The sequence below is a fragment of the Desarmillaria tabescens genome, assembly GCF_030435595.1.
Source record: "Desarmillaria tabescens strain CCBAS 213 chromosome Unknown EV420scaffold_4, whole genome shotgun sequence".
In the NCBI taxonomy this organism is placed as follows: domain Eukaryota; kingdom Fungi; phylum Basidiomycota; class Agaricomycetes; order Agaricales; family Physalacriaceae; genus Desarmillaria; species Desarmillaria tabescens.
The window spans coordinates 1,215,411-1,236,014 of NW_026848303.1; the positions used below are offsets into that span (position 1 = coordinate 1,215,411).

The 20,604-nt window shown below is 48.6% G+C and overlaps 8 protein-coding genes across 8 annotated transcripts; 3 read left to right on the forward strand and 5 right to left on the reverse strand.

Annotated features, from left to right (window-relative positions):
- Positions 1–342: 342 nt before the first annotated feature.
- On the reverse strand, positions 343–1,880 carry EV420DRAFT_1510562 (uncharacterized protein). The gene has a single exon (XM_060471512.1). It carries the CDS (start codon positions 1,516–1,518, stop codon positions 772–774), a length of 747 nt encoding a protein of 248 aa, XP_060337032.1. The 5' UTR covers positions 1,519–1,880; the 3' UTR covers positions 343–771.
- Positions 1,881–3,303, reverse strand: EV420DRAFT_1301017 (t-SNARE). The gene is made up of 7 exons (XM_060468391.1): positions 3,189–3,303; positions 3,035–3,133; positions 2,766–2,981; positions 2,608–2,716; positions 2,363–2,559; positions 2,194–2,311; positions 1,881–2,134 (listed from the first exon to the last, which is right to left on the reverse strand). The coding sequence occupies exons 1-7, from the start codon at positions 3,213–3,215 to the stop codon at positions 2,034–2,036; spliced, it is 867 nt and encodes a 288-aa protein (XP_060337033.1). The 5' UTR covers positions 3,216–3,303; the 3' UTR covers positions 1,881–2,033.
- Positions 3,304–6,053: 2,750 nt separating this feature from the next.
- EV420DRAFT_1510584 (uncharacterized protein) lies at positions 6,054–7,709 on the forward strand. The gene is made up of 6 exons (XM_060471513.1): positions 6,054–6,121; positions 6,172–6,544; positions 6,603–7,109; positions 7,162–7,263; positions 7,342–7,363; positions 7,659–7,709. The coding sequence occupies exons 2-5, from the start codon at positions 6,183–6,185 to the stop codon at positions 7,349–7,351; spliced, it is 981 nt and encodes a 326-aa protein (XP_060337034.1). The 5' UTR covers positions 6,054–6,121; positions 6,172–6,182; the 3' UTR covers positions 7,352–7,363; positions 7,659–7,709.
- A 1,006-nt stretch (positions 7,710–8,715) lies between these two features.
- Positions 8,716–9,456, forward strand: EV420DRAFT_1474985 (uncharacterized protein; the record flags this gene model as incomplete). The annotated part of the gene is made up of 4 exons (XM_060469261.1): positions 8,716–8,987; positions 9,037–9,103; positions 9,154–9,336; positions 9,397–9,456. 4 exons carry the CDS (start codon positions 8,716–8,718, stop codon positions 9,454–9,456), a joined length of 582 nt encoding a protein of 193 aa, XP_060337035.1.
- A 203-nt stretch (positions 9,457–9,659) lies between these two features.
- Positions 9,660–12,491, reverse strand: EV420DRAFT_1617518 (copper amine oxidase; the record flags this gene model as incomplete). The annotated part of the gene is made up of 13 exons (XM_060475248.1): positions 9,660–9,819; positions 9,868–9,904; positions 9,962–10,612; positions 10,668–10,845; positions 10,896–10,971; positions 11,020–11,173; positions 11,228–11,509; positions 11,556–11,604; positions 11,655–11,791; positions 11,842–12,008; positions 12,065–12,084; positions 12,150–12,338; positions 12,387–12,491. 13 exons carry the CDS (start codon positions 12,489–12,491, stop codon positions 9,660–9,662), a joined length of 2,205 nt encoding a protein of 734 aa, XP_060337036.1.
- A 1,289-nt stretch (positions 12,492–13,780) lies between these two features.
- EV420DRAFT_1510595 (uncharacterized protein) lies at positions 13,781–16,620 on the forward strand. The gene is given in 14 exon segments (XM_060471514.1): positions 13,781–14,444; positions 14,495–14,886; positions 14,949–15,008; positions 15,060–15,117; positions 15,170–15,304; positions 15,358–15,459; positions 15,511–15,698; positions 15,758–15,847; positions 15,906–15,934; positions 15,990–16,050; positions 16,103–16,152; positions 16,212–16,329; positions 16,387–16,561; positions 16,573–16,620. The coding sequence occupies 13 exon segments, from the start codon at positions 13,871–13,873 to the stop codon at positions 16,402–16,404; spliced, it is 1,875 nt and encodes a 624-aa protein (XP_060337037.1). The 5' UTR covers positions 13,781–13,870; the 3' UTR covers positions 16,405–16,561; positions 16,573–16,620.
- A 157-nt stretch (positions 16,621–16,777) lies between these two features.
- On the reverse strand, positions 16,778–17,915 carry EV420DRAFT_816421 (uncharacterized protein). Its single transcript, XM_060483576.1, has one exon. It carries the CDS (start codon positions 17,852–17,854, stop codon positions 17,150–17,152), a length of 705 nt encoding a protein of 234 aa, XP_060337038.1. The 5' UTR covers positions 17,855–17,915; the 3' UTR covers positions 16,778–17,149.
- A 190-nt stretch (positions 17,916–18,105) lies between these two features.
- Positions 18,106–19,946, reverse strand: EV420DRAFT_816637 (ribonucleotide reductase small subunit). Its single transcript, XM_060483577.1, has 5 exons — positions 19,751–19,946; positions 19,386–19,694; positions 18,671–19,322; positions 18,373–18,619; positions 18,106–18,322 (listed from the first exon to the last, which is right to left on the reverse strand). The coding sequence occupies exons 1-5, from the start codon at positions 19,850–19,852 to the stop codon at positions 18,301–18,303; spliced, it is 1,332 nt and encodes a 443-aa protein (XP_060337039.1). The 5' UTR covers positions 19,853–19,946; the 3' UTR covers positions 18,106–18,300.
- Between the last annotated feature and the right edge of the window lie 658 nt (positions 19,947–20,604).

Sequence of the window (20,604 nt, forward strand, 5' to 3'; positions counted from 1 at the left end):
CTCTATATCACCTGACACTGATGAAGTATGCTCACCAGTTCCTCCAAGCTCCATCCTTATGTGATTTCTTGGCATATATGCTCCTGGACCCTCTATTCAATGGTCACTTATACCGGCGTTATAAAGCTGTTCGGAGGTTTGGAAGAATTGCGTGGGGTTGATTCTGCTTGGCCCCTGCCATCAGACTATGTTCGAATGGCTGAGAGGTGAATCGCATAAGGAAAATGGGACTTGGCCGTCACAGCATGCAAACGCAGAACGTCCATGGTGGTGAGAGGAAACGCCTTTGCTTAGTCAGGTGGTTGCCGAAGTCTGCAGCAGCGCGCCGCGGTTATTACATGTAAACGTGTCATATTGCTTGGACGAAATACATACAATAGACTCGAACCAGTCCTGCCCGAGTTGATGGATTATCATCATCGTCAGAAACGGGGACTGACTCGAGCCTAGAAATACAAAGAGTTGGGAGTGACTGTATACTAGGTAAAAATGACTGTCTTAAGCTACGGAATGCACCAGTCTTTCCACCACATGGGTAGCTACTCTATGTGGCAACAAGTCCAATAGAAAGATGATGAGGGCATCATGAAAGGAATGGGGAAATGAAATGAGGTATAGATGTAGGAAGTGAAGGGTATGAAATGGAGATGAATTGTCATCAGTAGATATCAATGACAGTGTTTTGCATAAATCATCATCAAAGGCATGGAAATGTTATACATATGTGAGGAGAATACCTGCACGCCCGCGTCCAGGTAGTCAAAAAGACCACTACAGAGTCGACGGACGTGCAGGAGTGACCTTAGCAACAAGGCCAATCTTACCAACAAACTTCTTCCACTCTCTCAAAGCCTTATTATCTCTCTTTGCACACTTGGTCCCTGTCTCAATATGCTGAGCCAGAGCACTAAGTGTTGCAAATCGTGATCCACACCCAGCCACAGGGCACTTGAGTACCCTCGGCTGGTGTGCAGGGCTTGTGAGATGCTGCTTGAGAGCAAACGGGTTCTTGAAGGGCCGTCTACACGTGGTGCAGTAGGTACCCGTTCCCGAACACGATGCAGCCTCGAAGTCAACATCGGGATCGACATAGATATTACGTCGATCCCGGCGCTTGACTCGTTTAAGGACCCACTCCCAGTTAACGGATCTGCAGCCGCCCATGTCGAGGTGCAAGAGCACACAATGGGTCGAGGTGAATTGTCGATCGCACCTCTTGCATTGAGCGTGGTCGTATTCGCGGTGCACGGCAGCCTGCCGAAGATGCTCCCTCAAGCCTAGAGCTGAGCGGAAGGCCCTGCCCTTGCACCTACTATCCCCACACACGAAATGCCTCGAGGATTGGTTGTGTTCAAAAAGACTGTATTTGTCTGTGAAACACATGTCACAAGATCGGCAGAGCCAGCTGCCAGGGGTAGAATTGTGTTGAATCATTGTGGATGTTGGATGCTTGGTTAGATGTCGATAGGTTGTCGATTGAGTTGACGGATGGATTTTGAGGCTGCGCAACACTGCCATACCTCTTTATATACCCTGTAATTCGGACATTCCCGAAGATTCGAGTCATTGTTTGTCGCTTCGATTTCACGGCTGCGAAAGAGAAGACGAAAGTGGAAACGGAATAAGAGACAGTAGCATGGACAATAGACGTGAGAATAGGCTGATCGGATGATATTTGATCCATGTGCATGATGTGCGATGGCCAGGAACTCAAGCGTGAATTGATGAAATTAACAATTGAGAGTGCAATGATCCAGAACTTTGACTTGGGAAAAATAGTGTCGCCGATCAATGGAGACGAGAGTCTAGATATGGAACGCAGCACCGAAGAACAAAGTACCGCCGATTGCTGAAGACTTGCGGTGCCGCAAAGGAATAATGCGGAGGTATCGACGTCGAAATTAAAATCAATCACATGCAACGGGCCCGGAATGAAAAAGACGTGTTACTAGTATTATAAGTGTTATGGCATATATAGATACAGATAGGAACTTAGCCAAGGGAACAAATACAATGTTCTTGACAACGAATCTTCACCTCAAACCAAAGTATAGGCCGAGAATGAGAGCGAGGATAGCGATGATGCAAACGCAGATCCAGAAGCACATCCACTTCTTCTTGCGGATGCTGCGCGCTGTTCCCAGAATCATTCGTCAGAAGGAAAATGATAATAGTCAAGGAGCGAGAGCGTACCAATCCGTACAGCGTCTTCCGTAAGGTTCAGCCCCCTCTCAGTGTTAACGTTCACTTCCTGCGCCGTGTGCTCAATCTCTTTGATTTGATCATCATGTTGTTCGACGATTGCTTGCATCTAACAGGTCATCAGGATGGTAAAAGTGTCACCGCAGCCAGGGAATCCTACATCATTGAAAAGCTGCGCCAATTCAGCCATAGTCCTTTCCATTTGGACGAGATCCTGGTGACGGGACTGTACTTCGCGATAGGCCGAGCGTGCCTCACCATACGATGAGGAGAGAACGGCTTCCGAGAATATTTGCGTCCCGGCCGCGCTGGCATCGATGACTTGCTTGACTTCATCGTCTGTCGCATCGGGTTTTACTGGAAATAGAGTGAGAAACGAATACTGACACATCGTAACGAGCGCACCAATTCTGAACTGACGTCCGACACGCTGCTTCGACCTATTGGTAAAGTCTTGCTCGGCGCGTCGGTAGTCTTGGAGGACATCCATGAACCTTTTCCGTATGAGTTTCGTCTATGCAGGACATTCAGTTCTCTGAGACCCCGAAGGCGGCCAAACGCACCTGGTTAACCCTCATGTCATCCCCAGGCTGGTTAGCCAGATACGTTATCCTATCCCGTATATCATTCTGAAGTTTCCTCGTCTCTTCCTTGATAATGCCCAGCTCCCTGGTGATAGTCTCATCCTCTGACGCAGAGTTCAACGAGCGCGTGTGAAGCGTCGAAATGTAGCGTATATTGTTCGTCAAGCTGTTTATCGCATCTTGCAGTGAGGATATCTAACCGTCACGTCAGAAAAGAACGCAGCGAATCGACTACTCAGGGACCTCACCTCACTCAAGAAATCCGCTCTGCTTGAAGCCGCGGTGCCAGAACCGGAGCCGTTCGCAGGCAAATTGGTGAGCTCATGGGCTGGCTCGGGGTGCTGCGACTGTGGTAGAACAATATCAGATAGACGGGGGAGGCGACGGGCAAGATACACGGACACGATAGGCTGCCAGACGGTCAGTCATGGACGTTTGTAGAGGACCAGGGCCATTGGACCTGCCGCAACTGAACGCGGGTTGAAACACAGGTGGCTGTGAGATCTAGGTATGTATGGATGACGTTATTACCGGATGTCAGACCCGGCTGACTTGATACCACCATGTCTTGCTGGGCTCCCTCTCTTCGTGCATTGTCTGCGGCTTCCAAGGTGTCCATATGGCTGATTTTATCTTGCTCATCTTTTCCTTTATTGGCACTCTGGGAGGCTCAAAGGCTCGAATCTTGCTTGCGGTCTCGCGCTTCACCTCGGAAACGTTTATTTTGACTATCAGAAGAAGGGTGGACGTCACTAACAAGGTGGTCACCTCGCGTTTTCACTATTATCTCTGCCTGTGATTTTACGAACTCCTGTCGAAAAGTGACACCTATCCTTACGCAGCTACGTACCACTGTCTTGAGTCTACGGTGCTCCGCTGTTCTATGGCTCCTTAACAATTTCTTGTGGATCGATTTAAGACGATGAAGCCCACAATGTATCTCTGGACATGCTGTTTCCATCATCAACGCTTTAACCTAGTTCAGGTCTCCATTCATGTCTACGTTCTCAATATTTACCAGGACTATCCTCACGCCGAGACTGGAGTACTGACCACCTTTTCGGCATGTGATTCTGATGTCAAGGATACCTACTTTATTCGCTTGCTCGAAGATTGCCATAGTGAGACCGCGATTGGCTAGTGGTGGGTAACGTAATCAATCTTGACTCCTCCTGGCAGTCTGGTACCTCAAACAGCCCACCTTAGGGTATTTTTCTGCATACCGCTCTTACACAGTCAGTCCTGCCTACTTCTAATCCAAGATTTGTTCCAACTTTACAGAAACAAATGGTAATTCCTTTGCTCCCTACTTACATGTATAAATACGACTGGCCAAAACTCTGACCAAGGCCTTTCCCTCGCCGTAGATCTTTTCGCCATCTTCGTCCCACTGGTCTTCGCTCTCACATCCGCGTAAGGTCGAACCTTGAATTAGCCCACAACGGGCCGGTTCCGGACTGCCGAAATTCAATTTCGGGAGCGGCTCAATTGCCCCCCTGGATATTCGGCTATCTCATAAAGAGGAAGAACGATGCTTAAGGCGTAGAACCGCACTTTGTTGAAATGGTACAGTACTTACTTTCTCCTTCCTCTCGACTCTCGGCATGATGCCGAATTGCCTCTTCTAGAACTTTCTAGCAAAATCCCGACTCCACGTATGTCCACGTATGTCACGAATTCTGCTGCTATATAAGGACACGTAACCTTCACGTAGCTACAACTAACAAACTTACACCAAACCCACCACTACACCGCCACTATCATCACCACCCAACGTTAACATTCAACAACCATGAATCATTCTGATTCAACGACAATCATAAACTGTAGGCGATCGACCTGCGATTATCACTGGCGCTGCGCGCTCTGTCGTATGTGCTTCATAGACAAATTTAGCCTCAATAAACATAAAGTATCTTTCCATGATCATCTTTACGTCTGTAAAGATATCAGGTGTAGGGGAAGAGGTTTCCGCTCGCCGAACGGCTTGAGAGAGCATCTGAGGCAAGCCGCTGTCCACCGGGAGTATGACGCTGCCCTGTGCGTTCTGTGCGGCCAACAATTCAATTCAACTCATAATGTGCTATTGCACCTTGACATGGGCGGATGCAAACCCATAACCTGGAGGTCGATCCTCCGACAAGCCAAAATCATTGACAAAGGCAACGACTTCGTCGATCCTGATATTGAGGTGTCGAAATTCAAGCGCGTACCATCTTGGTACAAAGGTACTCGCTGCGCCACCTGTAGAAAAACATTCGACGATGTCGACGCACTGAATCGACACCGCGCGAGCCCGGTGCACCAGCCTAGGTTATTGATGTGCCCTGTGGCTGGGTGCGGCTCGCGCTTCTCGACGCTCAGTGGGCTGGCGCAGCATATGGAGACTGGGGACAAAGAAGGTGTGCCCCTGATGAGAGACCATGAGGCCTGGAGGAAATGGGAGAAATTTCTTGATAAGATGGGGCTTGTTAAGCGCAAGTCCTACCATTAGCTGACCTCGTATTATTCGGTTAAGTGCATTCAGTCATTGGGTCTATTTCACTGACTGATGCATTACTGGCACCATCGAAGGGAGGCATAAAGAATTGCTTTGTAGCATCAAGTTACGACATTGCAGGCACCCAGACGTCCAAGGAAGGGGAGGGAAGGATGAGGGGAGAAACTTTGGCCGAACTTTCCCAGGGGAAGTGAGAAGGACGGACACGAACTTCTGTTCGCGCAAGATATCGGACTTATTATTTATTGACTTGAACATCCACATCCCTATAGACAGGCAGCATTCTCCGTGCATGTAGGGATGACAACCTGTCACAGAATGATGAACTTTTAAAGGATAGTGACTTGAAAACAAGGACTCGCACGTAGCTAGTAACTATCTCAACGTGCTAGAACAATTTAAGCATGAACAATATAGCTACAATTATGGATATTGGATCCTCACGTTTTCGAAGCGAGATATTAATAAGACCTGACTCAAGGCGTATCTAAGTAAGGATATACTTCGGATGCGTGAACGTTGACATTGTGAATATCAGGTATGGTGAAGCCTAGGAGTATTGACTTCCGAAGTTGGCAGAACCCTATTCACACGAGCGTTAAGTCTTAAAGCGCGTTTTCCTGCTGTAATACTCGTGTCTTCCCAGAAGAACTACTGTTGGCACCCTTTTCGAAGTACAATTGATAACAATGCAAAGGAAGTATCGCCCTAGTCGCGAATAATAGGACTCGGGACTTTGTCTCCGTGCCGATATGACAATTGACAGCCTTAAATATTCGCAAGTCAGGGGTTCCCTTCTTTCACTTCGACCACCACCACCCACGTCGACAGCCTGCAGGTCGTCTTCAGTTCTCTTACCGTAAAAGCTATCTAATCCTTTTCTTTCAGATCTAACAATGGCCTACTGCGACCGCTGCGACCGTTACTTCAAGCACATGACGGCTCTTCGCCAACATGAAAGCAATTCCTCCAGTCATAACATCTGTGACGACTGCGATATCGACTTCTCCACTTGGGTGGGCCTCAAAGAGCACTACGTCCAGAGCCCGAACCACGCCTATTGCCAGTACTGCGACCTTCGTTTCAGTTACGACGAGGACCTCGAGGAGCACTACGATGATGAGCACTCCTACTGTGGGAAATGCAGCAAGTTGTTCAAGAACGAGTATGGGTTGCACGAGCATTGCAGGCAATCTCCGTCTCATCACTACTGCGCCTTGTGCAAGCGTGACTTCCTCAGTGAGAGTAATCTCGATTCGGTGAATGATTATCGTCCTTTCTTGATCATATATACGCTGACGCGTCGTCATGTAACAGCACCGCCGTTCTTCCATCCACATGCCCAAGGCTTTCAAATGCCCTGGCGCCAGGTGTAACGAGGCCTTTGTCTCTCGTTCGGCTGTCGTCCTCCATCTCGAATCTGGCGGTTGCGTTTCGGGGGCCGACCGTGCCGCTGTTAACCGCTACGTGCGCGAGTACGACAGACAGAACATCATCACTGACCCTTCGCGTATGCTCACTGGTCCTGGCGGTGCGCCGCGTGACGAGATCGTCTACTCCGCCAACGACAACGCGTGGAATGGATATGCGTACGAGTGCTATTTGTGCCACCAGATGGCCAGTACTCTGCGCGCGCTGAACCAACATCTCACCAGTCCCAAACACCAAGAGAAGGTGTATATCTGTCCTTTGCCATCTTGCAGGACTAGATTCACGACATTGAGTGCGTTGTTGCAGCACATCGAGAGCGAGAAGTGTGGTGTATCGAGGTTCAAAGTCGTACAGAACACGCTGAATGACTTATTGAAGATGAAGACGTTGACCTACTGAAGAGGTATGTCCATATATGCGGCACTTGAACGCGACGAAACTCACAAATATTTCTAGACGATATCCGACCACATTTTTCCAACAACGCAACATATCGCTGCGTTCAGAAGCCTGGCCCCCACCTACGCCTCCATTCCTCAATCATACCTATTATTCATACTCAGAATCCTTATGTGTTGTACAATTGAAAGAATAACAATATTGATTGCCGCAGATAATACTTACCAGAAGCTAGTACAAAGAACGCCTGGATGAAAGTCAGCATACAAATTCAGCGACGACTGGGAGAAGAATCAGACATCCAAAGGAAGGTCATTACAACTCGCATCGCGCCGACCCTCGATCCGCGCCAGCGCACCCAAAGGGCGGCCCACACTCGACGCATGTTAATGGGTTCAACATGGTATGGAGGAGGAATATAAACGTTTCACATTGGGGGAGTACTCAAATGGGCGCTAGAGTGGAAACTGCGAATGTACGGAAATTTTTCATCGTGCGACAGAGAGCGTGTCGGAAAGAAGATAAGTGGATGGAATGCTCACCATGATAAGAGATCCTGAAGTTAAGGGTAACAACGACAAACTAGGAGTGAAAGATGAGTACAATGTTCACAAAAGAAACGGTAGAAGAGAAGAGATCAGACGAAATGGCACTGGCAAGTACACTGGCGCCCCGTAGGACGCATGTCTGTTGCGAACAAACAAGCTCTATTCCTCGGCATGGTCGTGTAAGACGGGGAAGAGAATAAAGTCATCATAAAGATGCAGTATAGAAGGGTACACACCTTGCAATGAACGAGGGAGCAGGAAGATGGAGACGAGAAAAAAATTTGCTCGGTTTTTATATCGGGAGATTCACGTGACATGACTCGATTAGGCCAGACGCGGTGATGGTCCGTGCATAGACCTGTAACCGGTCGTCTTCTATATATGGGAGCAAGCTCACGATGCTTGCTCCCATATATTTATATATCGTGAGCTTGCTCCCATATATAGAAGACGACCGGTTACAGGTCTAGTCCGTGCACACTGTCGCCCTTCTGACCAACTACAGTCTTATTCAAAGGTCCAACCGTCGAAAGGCCGTGGTCAAAGTAGAGGCCGCTCTTGGACTGCATGAAACGGATACTGTGTTGGACTGAATTCCGGCCACACTCACTTTTCATGTTAGTTGGGTTGCGGTCATATCCATTGTCGAAGCCGTGCTTGTCTTTTTCTCAGAGCAGGCTTTACAAGTTCTCAGATTAGCATGCAGCTACAACGAATTTTATACACTTCTCGCTGAATTCTGGTACCCCGGACCTCTCGCTTAACTGCATGGACCGAGGACTTGGATGACCTCATCCTCCTCCATCTTCTAATATCTGTCTGTTATCTGCTGTTTGTCTCGGTCTACCCCACAATCCTCCAGCGGAACGTATACCTGCAAACATATATAATTTGCTGTAGCCGAGGATCCATTCGCAGCACACCCTCCGACGGCCCGTCGGACAAGACCACGAGTGAACACAGGCGTACTTCCTTGGGAAAGCGAGTCCTGGCTGCTTTTAAGAGCACATAAAACGATGCTCTGCAAGTATTTCCCCTCCCCAAATACCCAATGGCACTTCAGGAACACACCCTCACATTCGTCGCAAGCAAGTTTCTTGACACAGCCGTAGTGGATGAGAGGAACCAAACCGTGTATGCGCTATCGACTGAGCGAAAACATATGCGCAAGGTCCTTACCTCTGTTTATGAGGACGAGACTCGGAAGAAGGCGGGTTGGGCAGAGATACGTTGGCGGGACAAGTCCTTTGTGATCAATGGACAGAGTGTTCCGTGGGACTGGATGAAAGTAGAGAAGGAGGGTAACTCGGTGTTTCGTAAAAGGTCTTTTTATCCACTTTTTGACCTGCCTGAAACTGAATATGTTCGGTAGACCTCGTGTGTGGCAGTGGGCTGGAAGGCAGTATGTTGTGACATATAGGAAGAAGGTCGGATGGGTCGTAAGTGCAACGTTCCAGGTTTTAGAAATCCATATAACTCCCCTCTCTAGGTGACTGAAATGCAGTCAGACTTCCGACTCGTGGGAACCTTGGTCCCTCGGGACTCGCACCTGTTTAGCAAATCCGAGCCAGCTGTGTGTCGGGTATGGGTTCAGGACCTCTATTCAGACCAAGCTGCTTTCGTATTCCTCTTATTGTTATACTCGGAGGCGCGAAGGATTAAGAGTTCACGCGTGAGTTGCTTATTTCCGGCTTCGTCTGAAAGTAACTGACTTCATCTTTGCACTTGTTAGAAGTGGCGCTTGACTATTGGAGCGTTGATCAAGGTGGCTATATGCATCGTGATATTATAAACCTACTAAGGATACTTCCAGATATTCAGAATGAATGACATTGTGTACACTTCGGACCATAGCTCCCTGAACAATGGCTGAATTACTTCTGTTTCAAGACAGAATTATTCGATCGCGTTAGCTGTGCTCTACACAAGCTTCTGAATTCGCATTTAACTACAAGTTACATATGTCGGCAATTGACCCTTTGCATCCGGTGACCCTCAGTTACAATGACAATTTGACTGGCCCTCAGTATTTGAAGAATCTTGAGAGAAGGCAGCAACACTTCTCGGATCCCGAGTACCAGGGACGTCCATACTTGGATTCATAGTGAAGAACGACTGAGGTTTTAGCGTGACACTCAAGTGCTCCACGGGCATCCTACTCAAACGTTAGCGATGATGACCCAGGAAAATAATAAAGACGTACACAGGCCAATCTTCCGGACGGGGAATATGCGTCGTTCCTAAGAAAAACGCGCTCAATCATTCTGAAACCCAAATAAGCATGAGAAAAGACGCACCGACTGTGAGATACACCAAAATATCCTCATTTTCGATATTCTTCTCTCCCTTGACCCACGAGTCGATCGCATCTGCCGGACTGTCCCTGGTCTGAGGTACGAACTTACCCGCAGGCCACATCCTACTACCCTGCTCATCTTCAACGTCCTTGCACACCCAAATGGGATAATTACAAAACGCAGCCCTCTTCAGCGCCCACCCGTCCTTCCTCGCGAACATGGGCGTGATCCCGCCCTTCATGGCGACAACGTACCCGACGTCTTTCCCACTACTATAATGCTTCCTCGCGGTATTGACGATCCTCCACCTCCGCTCCTTCTCCCAATCATACGGCCTCCCAGCCTCTTTATTCAACACGGTTTCCTGTGTGAGGAACCCGTTCCCGGCAAAGTTCTCCGTGGAGCCGGTCCCTGCGTCGGGGATGGGGAGGACGTCGGATTCAATGACGGTGTTGTTGATACCGTCGATCATGGGGTCGACACGGATGGAGAAGAGGTGCTGGTGGTACTGGGCGTTGACGTTTGGCGCGACGAGGGTTCCGTATTTGCTCTTCTCGCCGTCTTGGGCGACGTAGACCTGGAGAATACCTGTTAGGCGAGCTTCGAGTTCGATGGTACCGTCTTGGTAGAACTGGTAATTCCAGATGTACTCTGGAGCAAGTGGTGAGAATGAGCTAAGACGTGGCGTTGGGTATTTGAGACGCACCGTAGTTAGCGAGCGTGCAGACCATGCTGACGACTAAACGGCGGCGGCGGACGGTTTGCCCGCGGCCTCCGGGGCGGTAGTCGGTGTGCTTCCATAGCACACCGCTATCCTCCTCGTGGATGCAAATGACGTTCTTTACTGTGACAGCACTCCCATCGTGTGCGACATACGAACCGGGCTATGAGCATTGTCAGACACCAGGATGATACTTGGCGCGCTTCTACATACCAGATAGTGAATCTGACCGACACAATCACATCCTAATGATAGTTCATTCGCCATCGTTCCCATCCCATACTCACCTCTGTTGGACTTATGAGATCATGTTGATTGGGATAGAGAACGGACGTACGAATCAAAAGCAAATTTTCTAGGATGAGGGTATTCCGGGGCACCGTAAGGTACAACCATCTCAGCCAACGATAAACGATACAAGATGGGCCTTATTTCGCCGTTATCATTGTATGTGATAGTCGAAAGAGCAATACCCTCACGGTGAGTAAATGCTAAGAGTGCCTGATCAGTATGACGTCTGTGAAATTCAAAAAGCTCCTCCTTACAAATATGCATCTTCCAATTTTGCCATTCCAACTCGTGTCCGTTCATCTTGAAACTGACGCCCTCGGGTTGCACGATATGCAGGGGCTTGATGTCATCTCTGGGCTTGTAACCCCCTTCGTTCTTCTTCATGAGGTCAGGGAGGAAATCAAAGGACTTCTTGGGAGGAGGGATACGAGGTCGGTTTGCTACCGTAAAGGAGTCTTCGGAGAGCTCCGGGAATTTGGTACTTGGAGCACTGAGAGCGCCACCTTCGTCGGCGGGCTTGTATTGATAAGGAAAATCTGGGGAAAACGTTAGGACACGTTGCGCTAAGACATTCATACGTACCAATATGGATTACTTTGTCAGTATTTGAATCAATGACGGGAATGAAGTCCTGGAAATACAAGAATAAGCCTCATTTTCGTACACCAATCGTTTGCATACCAATGGATGAGCATACAGGTTCTCATGCTCCGAATATCTTGCAAACACAAAAGCCTGCTGGACACGACGAGTGTGAGGGAAACGGTCATCATAACCAATGGCCCAGCCGTCACAGAAGATTTGCTCGGGGAGAACACCTAACAAGTACATTAAGTCAACTGCCTACGTGTAAACAGGATCATCTTACCAACTTCCTTGGCCAATTGCTGGACTCTAGGATCATTCTTCACGACTTTCTCGCAGTCGACGAGTTCTTCAACCGATATCTGGGGCTGTACGCCTTCCGGAAGACGTTCAAAGGCCTGAATACTCCATTTCCCGTCGCCGAGAGCGAGGAGCACATTGTACGAATGTCTGCACTCTCGGACAATAAGACCAATGGTTGGTACTAGCAGCGATGGAATACACACCCGTTAACAACGTCGAGGAACTGAAATACGCGTTATATTAGCCCATCTGACTTTAATGTGAACGGGCCGAAGTCTTAGTACGTACATCGACTTCTGCCTTCCTAACGATGGGGGTGGGGGCTTCTGGTTTTCCTCCCGGAGTCAGCGGAATGCCGAGATAAGCAAGGACCGCCTTCTTAGGCGCCGGAAGGAGGCTGCAGGTTATGAACTTGATTGCCTTGATTTCAGTCTTGGTGGCGACATGACTGCGAACAGTAAAGGTGACGGCTGTGATCTGGAGATGGTCAGCAGGAGCATAATGCATCATAACATCGTCACAGACTTCGTCAGGGGTCAACGGGTCCAAAGGATGCTTGAACTCTGGCGGAAGGACATGAGGAGAAGTCTGAATTTCGGTTGCAGTACTGGGGATTACAGTCGAAGCCATATTTGGGACACGGGTAGGTTAAATGGCTCCTCTTCTTGAGGCCTTTAAATACTTGGTCTTCCGGGCCATGACACATAAATCACGGCAAGGAGATAAGATCATTAGAAGGTCACCTGACGGGAACGCATGGATTGTAAGCTTGTGTGAACCTATCGTTCGGGTTCCAGGCGTATGTCGAAGCGGGTGTTGACGTGCATTTGCGACTTTAGAGGTAAATGAGCCCTGCTATCTATGCGTGAATGTCAGAAAAAGGCTCAAAGCTGAAGCAATACACGCCGCGGCGGGCTCTCGTTATACCCCGAGACACACAACCTGATGATCTGCAGTTGATCATGGGTGTGGTCGTAGATAAATGGGGTTTCGAGCCAAGACGTGAGTTTGACGGTTAACTCACCATGGCTTGTGGTTCCCTCAATATTGGGTGACTTGGTAGTGGCCTTGGCGTAGCCGGCGCCTACAAGTGTTCTAATGGTCTGCACGAGGATCGGTCATGATCGGTTGCGGTAACTATATTCGAGTTGTTTCTTTTGTGCCGCGGCGACCTCTTGGCACAATAGGAGCGATTCGGATTAGTAACGGCAAGGATACGGAGAGCCATTTTTGCACCTACCCAGTTGGTGCTACGCAGTTCAAATTTATCGAACGATATTCGCGGTGATGCACGCGTTTTCTTGACGTGGATCCCCGTGAACAGTCAGCTAGTATTAGCCTGCTATCTTGAAAGCAAATGAGGCCACATAATAGCACGCCACGCCAAGGAGGTATAGCTGCCACGACTTCGAAGTGAAATTTGCCGCGACGATTGTGCGTCGGAAATGACCTTCTACTTCTTACACTGAGTTCTGATACTCCACTCCAGGCCTAGAGACGAAGAGCTGCGAGAGAAGATGAAAACTATATCAAAGATTAAGGGCGACACTATTAGGGTGAGAAATTCGAACTTGGTACAATACTTAACCGACTCACTCAACGAAAAAGCGGTGTTCGCGGGGTAGTATGTTTTCATTCTTCAACATCAGGGCCTCGACCATGCAGGCAGTCACATAGCCGCCCGTAGCACTGCCTGAGTTTCTGACATTCAGGTGGGCGGCTATTGGTGAAAGGAGGCCAGCAATCGACCAGTAAGCCGTTTTTCTCACTCTAAGTTTTGTATCAATATAAAAAGAAAGATCAGGAGCATGTGGTGATTGAGCAAGTAGAAAGGAGGGAGCATAGAGGGGAGAGAGGCCAGTGATTGCCGGCTATCGGAAAATGAGCCGTAGGGAACTATTCGCCTCGAGGCTGAAAATGTATTTTTGGGCACCCATCAGTTTCCAAATTCGACCTTGTCGTCGTCGTAACCACAATCTTCACCGCTGCCGTCGACGACAGCGACAGCCATGCCTCGCGAAAACAGCTTCTCCGACTCTGAAGGTCGTTCCTTGACGCCAGACCTCTCAGAAGAAGAGGAGGCAAATGGAGGCGCCCCGCCCATCTCACCGACCTATTCAGTTCGACCGCCATTCCTCGCTGAGCCACCGTCGCAAGAGCACGCTTATTCCCATGGCTTGCTGGCCTCGCCTTCAACACATTCCCTTCATTCTCGAAAAACCACGCGTAGTCGAAGAAAAGTGGAGCCCAAGGACAGGTTTCGAACGGCCGTTCGCAAAATCATTGCCATGCATCGAGGCACGAGCATGATAACGACGCGAGGAAGGGTGGGCGCTGAGCCGGGTGTGGATCCTCGTCGCGCCTCTGCCGACATTCAGTACGGCAGTATCAGGCAGAACTGTGTCATCGAGCTCTTTGACTATTCGTCCGTTCGTCACAGTTTTGGGCGCATGACGAACAAGGAATTCATCAATTTTCTTGATGACCCCGGCGCGAGCAAGCCAGAGCCATGGGTGAAGGTTAGATGGATCAACATTGGAGGCATGAGCTGGGACGTCATCAAGGCCGTGTCGCTCAAGTACGGTACGTGTATTCGACTCTTAATTCTGTCATATCTTCAACAATCTGGTTAGATCTCCATCCTTTGGCTCTTGAAGACGTGTTCCATACACGGAGTCAAACACGTTCCAAGGTTGACTACTACCTCAAGCACCTCTTCCTCCGTATCCTTGTCCACGAGATAGGCGACCCTGACGACACTCCCACGCCCTTACATGCGACTGCAGCTTATGGCTCTACTCTCACGGGTCTGCCACGGTCTTCATCTCCATCACCCTTCGAAGACGGTGATAGCATCGAGATGAAGGACAGCGGCTTTGCTGAAGATGATCGAACGGTGTATGGAGAGATCACACCCATGTCTACCATGAGGAACAGAAAGGGCCGCAGTACCTTCAAGTCGGCAGATCCGGAAAAGGGAAGCTCCAAGTTCAGCAGATTGAGCAAACTCGGCATGCTTGACGCTGTAAGAACTGCATTTACATCGCGTTTTCTTTCCACCAGAGTCTAACTTGCACACTTTGACAGGAGGAAGAAGCCCTTAAGCGGCAGGCGGAAGAGGAAATCGCGCTTCAGGCCTTGAAGAAGGTTTGACATTCAATTGTCGGCGATCAATGATAGCTGATGTACCCCTTGCAGGACGGTGACCGGGTAAATGTCAAGGTCTACCCTCTGCACATCTTTCTGTTCCGAGATGGTACGTTCTTGTAGTGGATTCATCATAGCTGTGGTAACCTCGTTCCTCCAAGGCACGGTTATATCGATGCACGGAAACGCATCGCTTGAACTCACTCAGCCCATCGCCAATCGGCTTCATCAGCGTGATACCGGGCTTAGGGCATCGGCTGATCCTTCTCTGCTGGTTCAGAGTTTGTTGGACTTGAGTAGGCGGTTCCGCCTTCAAGCATATACGTGCTCACACGGTTTCTCCAATTAGCTGTTGACAAGGCACTAGAAGTCATTGATGTTTACCACGCCAAAATCCAGAAGTTCGAACGTGCTATTCTCTATAAACCTAAAATTAAGACAGTACGGAACTGTAGGTCTTCGGCTTCTTGCTTATCATGCTGTTCGCTCACTCCTGGATTAGTGCATCTTCTTAATGAGGATCTCATTCTCCACAAACGTACCATGGAACCAATTAAGACTGTGGTATACGGTCTACGACGGTACGACGTCGACCGATGCGCCGCTCTCATCGACGAATCGAAGCTTGAGACGGCAAACGGAAACGTCAAGGTTGTTGGTTTCATGTCCCACAAATCCAAAATCTATCTGGTGATTAGCACATTATTTCTTCTTATTGCGCCATCTTGTTTACGACCTTTATCGTACAGGCCGATGTGTACGACCATGTGGAGTATATCCTGTCAAGCCTGGACATGTTTGCAGGAATTACGCAAAATCTGATCGACTACACGTTCAATGTCAGTGCGTTTCTACTCGTGTTGATGATAACGGAGCTAACACCTCGATGAACAATAGATGACCTCCTATGAGATGAATGAAATCATGCATGTATCACTTTCGTAAAGCTTTGCCGCGTTTCTGATGTGACTTATCTCGCAGGCGTCGATTGACGATAGCGACCATCATCTGTCTCCCGCTGACACTGCTCACGGGTTACTTTGTACGTTGTTGTCTTGTTTCGCTTTTCTTGAATGCTTACAGTGTGTTTGTAGGGAATGAACTTCAACGTCATGTGGTCGGTCCAAAACAACTCGGACAGTCTGTACGTCACCCCCATATTTCTTCCATCTCACCAGCATACTGATGAGGGGTAATTAATAGATTCTGGGAGATTGCTATCCCCGTTATGTGCCTCGTTATACCTCTCGCCATCTGGCCGGACCTTATGAGAATGGTGCATTACGTGAAGAAGAAAATGCTAACTCGTCAAGCCGTAAAGGTTTGTTTTGGTCCGATGTCTGAATGTGTATTGTTCTAATATTGGTTTGTTCCTCAGAGATATCGTCGGCGATAGTTCAACCGTTATGCTTACCTAGCTCTCATCTCACTTGCATCTATATACCCCATACCATATATTTAGACACGTCCTCATGATCATAGTTGCATCCACATATCTCGTACACCTCTATTTCTTTAGGTTCTTTAAGGACATCTTTTATTCCATTGGGTTTTATTTTATAGGATCGCGTGCTGTTCGCTGTGCTCTCGTCGTTGATTTTACTTTGAAAATCAAAATGGGTTATTTAAGCACCAGGTGGGCGTTATCCTTCTCTTCAACGCTGCTAATGGGAACTTTGTCCCATTTCTCCACCCCAACCGAGCCTCTTCGGGAGAACGCCAAAATGCTTCCCGGCCTTGGGGACGGTATCCCCGACTTCTTCAGGGCCTTCATCCTGACTTTCTCCCTCCTGCCTGAGGCGATTCTCTGCCTTCTGAAGTGCAGGAGCTTCTCGGGTCCTGAGGAATCTATGAACACTTTCGCCCTTTTTGCATAGTCTGTAAGATAAGACTACCTGACTCTACAACTGTGTCACTGCGGCAGGTCGGTGAAGTCATAGCCTATCCTTTCATCCACTCTTCAACCTCAAATGCCGGATCTGCCATATATCTGATACATTTCTGCCAGCTCTCCGGATCCTTATCCTTCTGCGCGGCGTATCTCATCCCAAGATACTCAAACTACGGTGAATAAAACCCTGAAAAACCCCAGTCAACGACCCACAGCACACGGTGATTATCCAGCAGCAAGTTGCGCATGTTCAGGACGTTATGCGTAAAAACCAAGGAGGCAAACGCGGAAGCATCGAGTGGTTGCAATTTGGAGAAGGTGCCCAACCTCGAGAGGCACGGTCTTCAGCAGCGTTATGTTCTTTTCGGAAATAAGTCTCGAGTGCGGAGATGGTTGGGAATGGACCTTTGGCATCGTAGCCGAACTGAAGGCCGTTGCAAGGTAAGGGCGTCGGACCCAGCGGACCGGGTGTGTTGTTGGACGAAGAGTGCTGGACGCGTCGAAGCTGGCGGAGGTAAAGGCGCATTGTCAAAACGACTCTGAGCTTCCTCAAGACGGACAATGAGGGCCAGGCCACCCGGAGCTGCCGGCTGTTTGGCACAAAGTCCATGACAATCAGGCCGTTTCCTTCTGGGTGATGATAACGTATGGCGCGTCTCATACGTGGGACGGCAATCCGTGTTTGCTTGAGGACGAGTTCCATGGCGAGCGCTTCAGAGGTGGTAGAGTCCCAGTCGTGGCCCAATTTCACGACTGTGTCTTCTGAGATTTGGACAAGCTTGTCGTCTGAGCCCTCGAGATATGGCGCAGATTCAACAGCGCGGATTATCTCCTCGTCTGTCCAGGTATTGGATTCTGAGAACTGCCCCAATGCATTAGTATAGGGCTGAGCCTGAGTGGTAACGCACTCGGATAGGTGCTCGACGAAGCAAGTCATACACCCAAAACGGGCCATCCAAGACAGTCAGGGCGGCGGCCACGAGATAAAAAGCGAAACGCTCAAGCCTGTGCGGATGCTATTCAGAACGTTACTCTGACAAGATGAGGGCAAGCTTACATGCGTGGGCCCTTGAATATTGAATATTTGAATAACTAAAACTAAGGTCTACGTTGGCAGTTCGACGCAGAGCTTTGGCAAACACACCGTTTGGGAATGTCGTGCTCTCGTCGTTGGTTTGATTTGAAATTTCACAATAGGTTTTAATGGTTGCGTTCATAATGTTAAATCAAGTAGTGAGCGGGGAGGTTTGTAAGTTATGAATAATATACAAAGATGATATTGTTGAGTAGGGTTATCAGGATCATAAAGAAGAGCAGGAGTGAAGGGTGGAATGCAGGTAGGTGAGATAATTTACAGCATATCGATACAAATGCGAACAAGCATCCATAGATAAGGACGGATCAAAAATCCTCATCAGTAGAACTGAGATGATGTTAGCCTTGATGAATCACTGTCAACAGTCTAGAACATACAAGGTTTTCGTCGGAGCATTCTCCGCAGTTCCCGACATATTGATATTAGCCTTTGAGTAGTCCGACACCCGCTTCTCGAAGAAATTAGTCTTGCCCTGCAAGGATATCATGTCCATAAAGTCGAATGGGTTGGTTGAGTTGTACACTTTTTTGTTTCCGAGGGCGACAAGAAGACGGTCAGCAACGAACTCTATGTACTGGCACATAAGTTTTGCGTTCATTCCTATGAGACCGACAGGGAGAGCATCTGCGTTTTGGGAAACTGAGTGACAAAGAGCTTAGGAAAGACAGAGCGGACCTGTTAAGAACTCTTGTTCTATGTTCACAGCCTCTACGATGATACGCTCTACAACTTCTGGGTGCGGACGACGTTTCAGGTGACTGAACAGCAGACATGCAAAGTCAGTGTGCATGCCCTCATCACGACTAATGAGCTCATTGGAAAAAGTCAGACCAGGCATCAGTCCCCGCTTCTTTAACCAAAAGATGGACGCAAACGATCCAGAAAAGAAGATACCCTCTACGGCAGCAAAAGCGACTAACCGCTCCGCAAAGGTGGAGCGGTGGTCGGATATCCAACGTAAAGCCCAGTCAGCCTTGAGTTTTATGCATGGTATTGTTTCGATTGCATCGAACAGGTACTCTCGCCGTGCAGGGTCCTTGATGTAAGTATCAATCAGGAGGGAATATGTCTCAGAGTGGATATTCTCCATCATGATTTGGAAGCCGTAAAAGCAACGCGCCTCGGCTGCCTGCACTTCCTTTGAAAAGCGTTCCACTAGGTTTTCGTTAACGATGCCATCGGATGCTGCGAAAAATGCGAGGACGTGGGAGATGAAGTGTCGTTCGTTTTCGTTTAGTTTGTTGTTCCAGTCGTAGAGGTCCATTTGTAGGTCCATTTCCTCGGCGGTCCAGAATGAGGCCTCAGATTTCTTGTACATTTGCCATATCTTGAAAAGGGAAGGGGATTGGGAAAGAGAAATCGAGATTGGAGGGAGCTGCATAGTACGTACCTCGGGGTATTGAATAGGGAAAAGAACAAAACGGCGTTTGGACTTTTTTAATAAGGGCTCTTCGGCTAGATGATGATGAGTCTGTTGATGATATGATGGTACGGAAAAGCCATGCTGACATTCGGGAAGATCCACCTCGCCAACATATCTTCGCCGGAGGACATCCAGATACGAGTCGGTATCAGGCTTATCGCTATTGCTGAATTTGGAAGACCCGTTTACATTTTTCGCAGTACCAATGTCCTTTGAAGTACTTGCTGCGTTCGTCAAAGGAGTCAGTGTGAGTGCAGAGCCAAATGACTCAGCTACCTAAAAACCGGGAAAAGATGAAGTTGGAAAATCATGCGATGGGAGTAGTGATGCACCTCTACTGTAAGTGAATGCTCCCTTGACAACGCCGGCATGCTAGGTGGCCCAAGCTTCGTGGTAGAAGGCGGAATTATTGAGAAGTTTTTTCGCGACACCATCACGTGATGGGAGTCTGGCTGCGTAATTTTTTTTTTTCTTTTTGGTAGAGCGTGTACTTTTTGTACGTAGTAGACTGCAACTGACCAAGTCAACCCAGAATACTCGCTTGGGTAAGGAGCATGCCCATTACAGGGTAGGAATGCATTTACGCACGAACAACATCAGTTGAACAGTGTGGGACTCAACATTATGTAATACCCACTAAACCTCCCAAAGATAGGCTGTTTTTCACTGGGGTTCGAACTCGCACATGACACGCTCCCAGGACCTCCAGATTTACCCAGAGGCCAGAACCAGACAGACAACCATTGAACCATCCACACCGGAAATCTAGAAATTTAGGACATCCTGACTATAGTACCTATACCTAAGTTTTCGGAAAGTGAATGAGACTTGCTGAAATTTTGTCCGATATCAAAAGTTCCAAGACACCGTGAAATTTATCTCAAATCAAAAAAACCAGGAATGGATCATGAGATTCCGGTACTCGAGCCGAAGCTAATTGTTCCCAGTTACCCTGAATCAATGCCGAAAGCATCTGTTTCGGTACATATTTCGGCAAGACCAGTACCGAAAATGTGAGTGCTACCGAAATCCCGTCTGGAATACTTTATTTCGGTATCCGTGTTAGGCAAAGCCGAAACTAAGGTTTGGGGGGTCCTCGGCCGGAACGGGGTCCCAAAACCTAATTTTAGTATACTCGATGTCGGCACGGGAACTAAAGGTCTAGGCATGCGTTCCGGGACCCCGC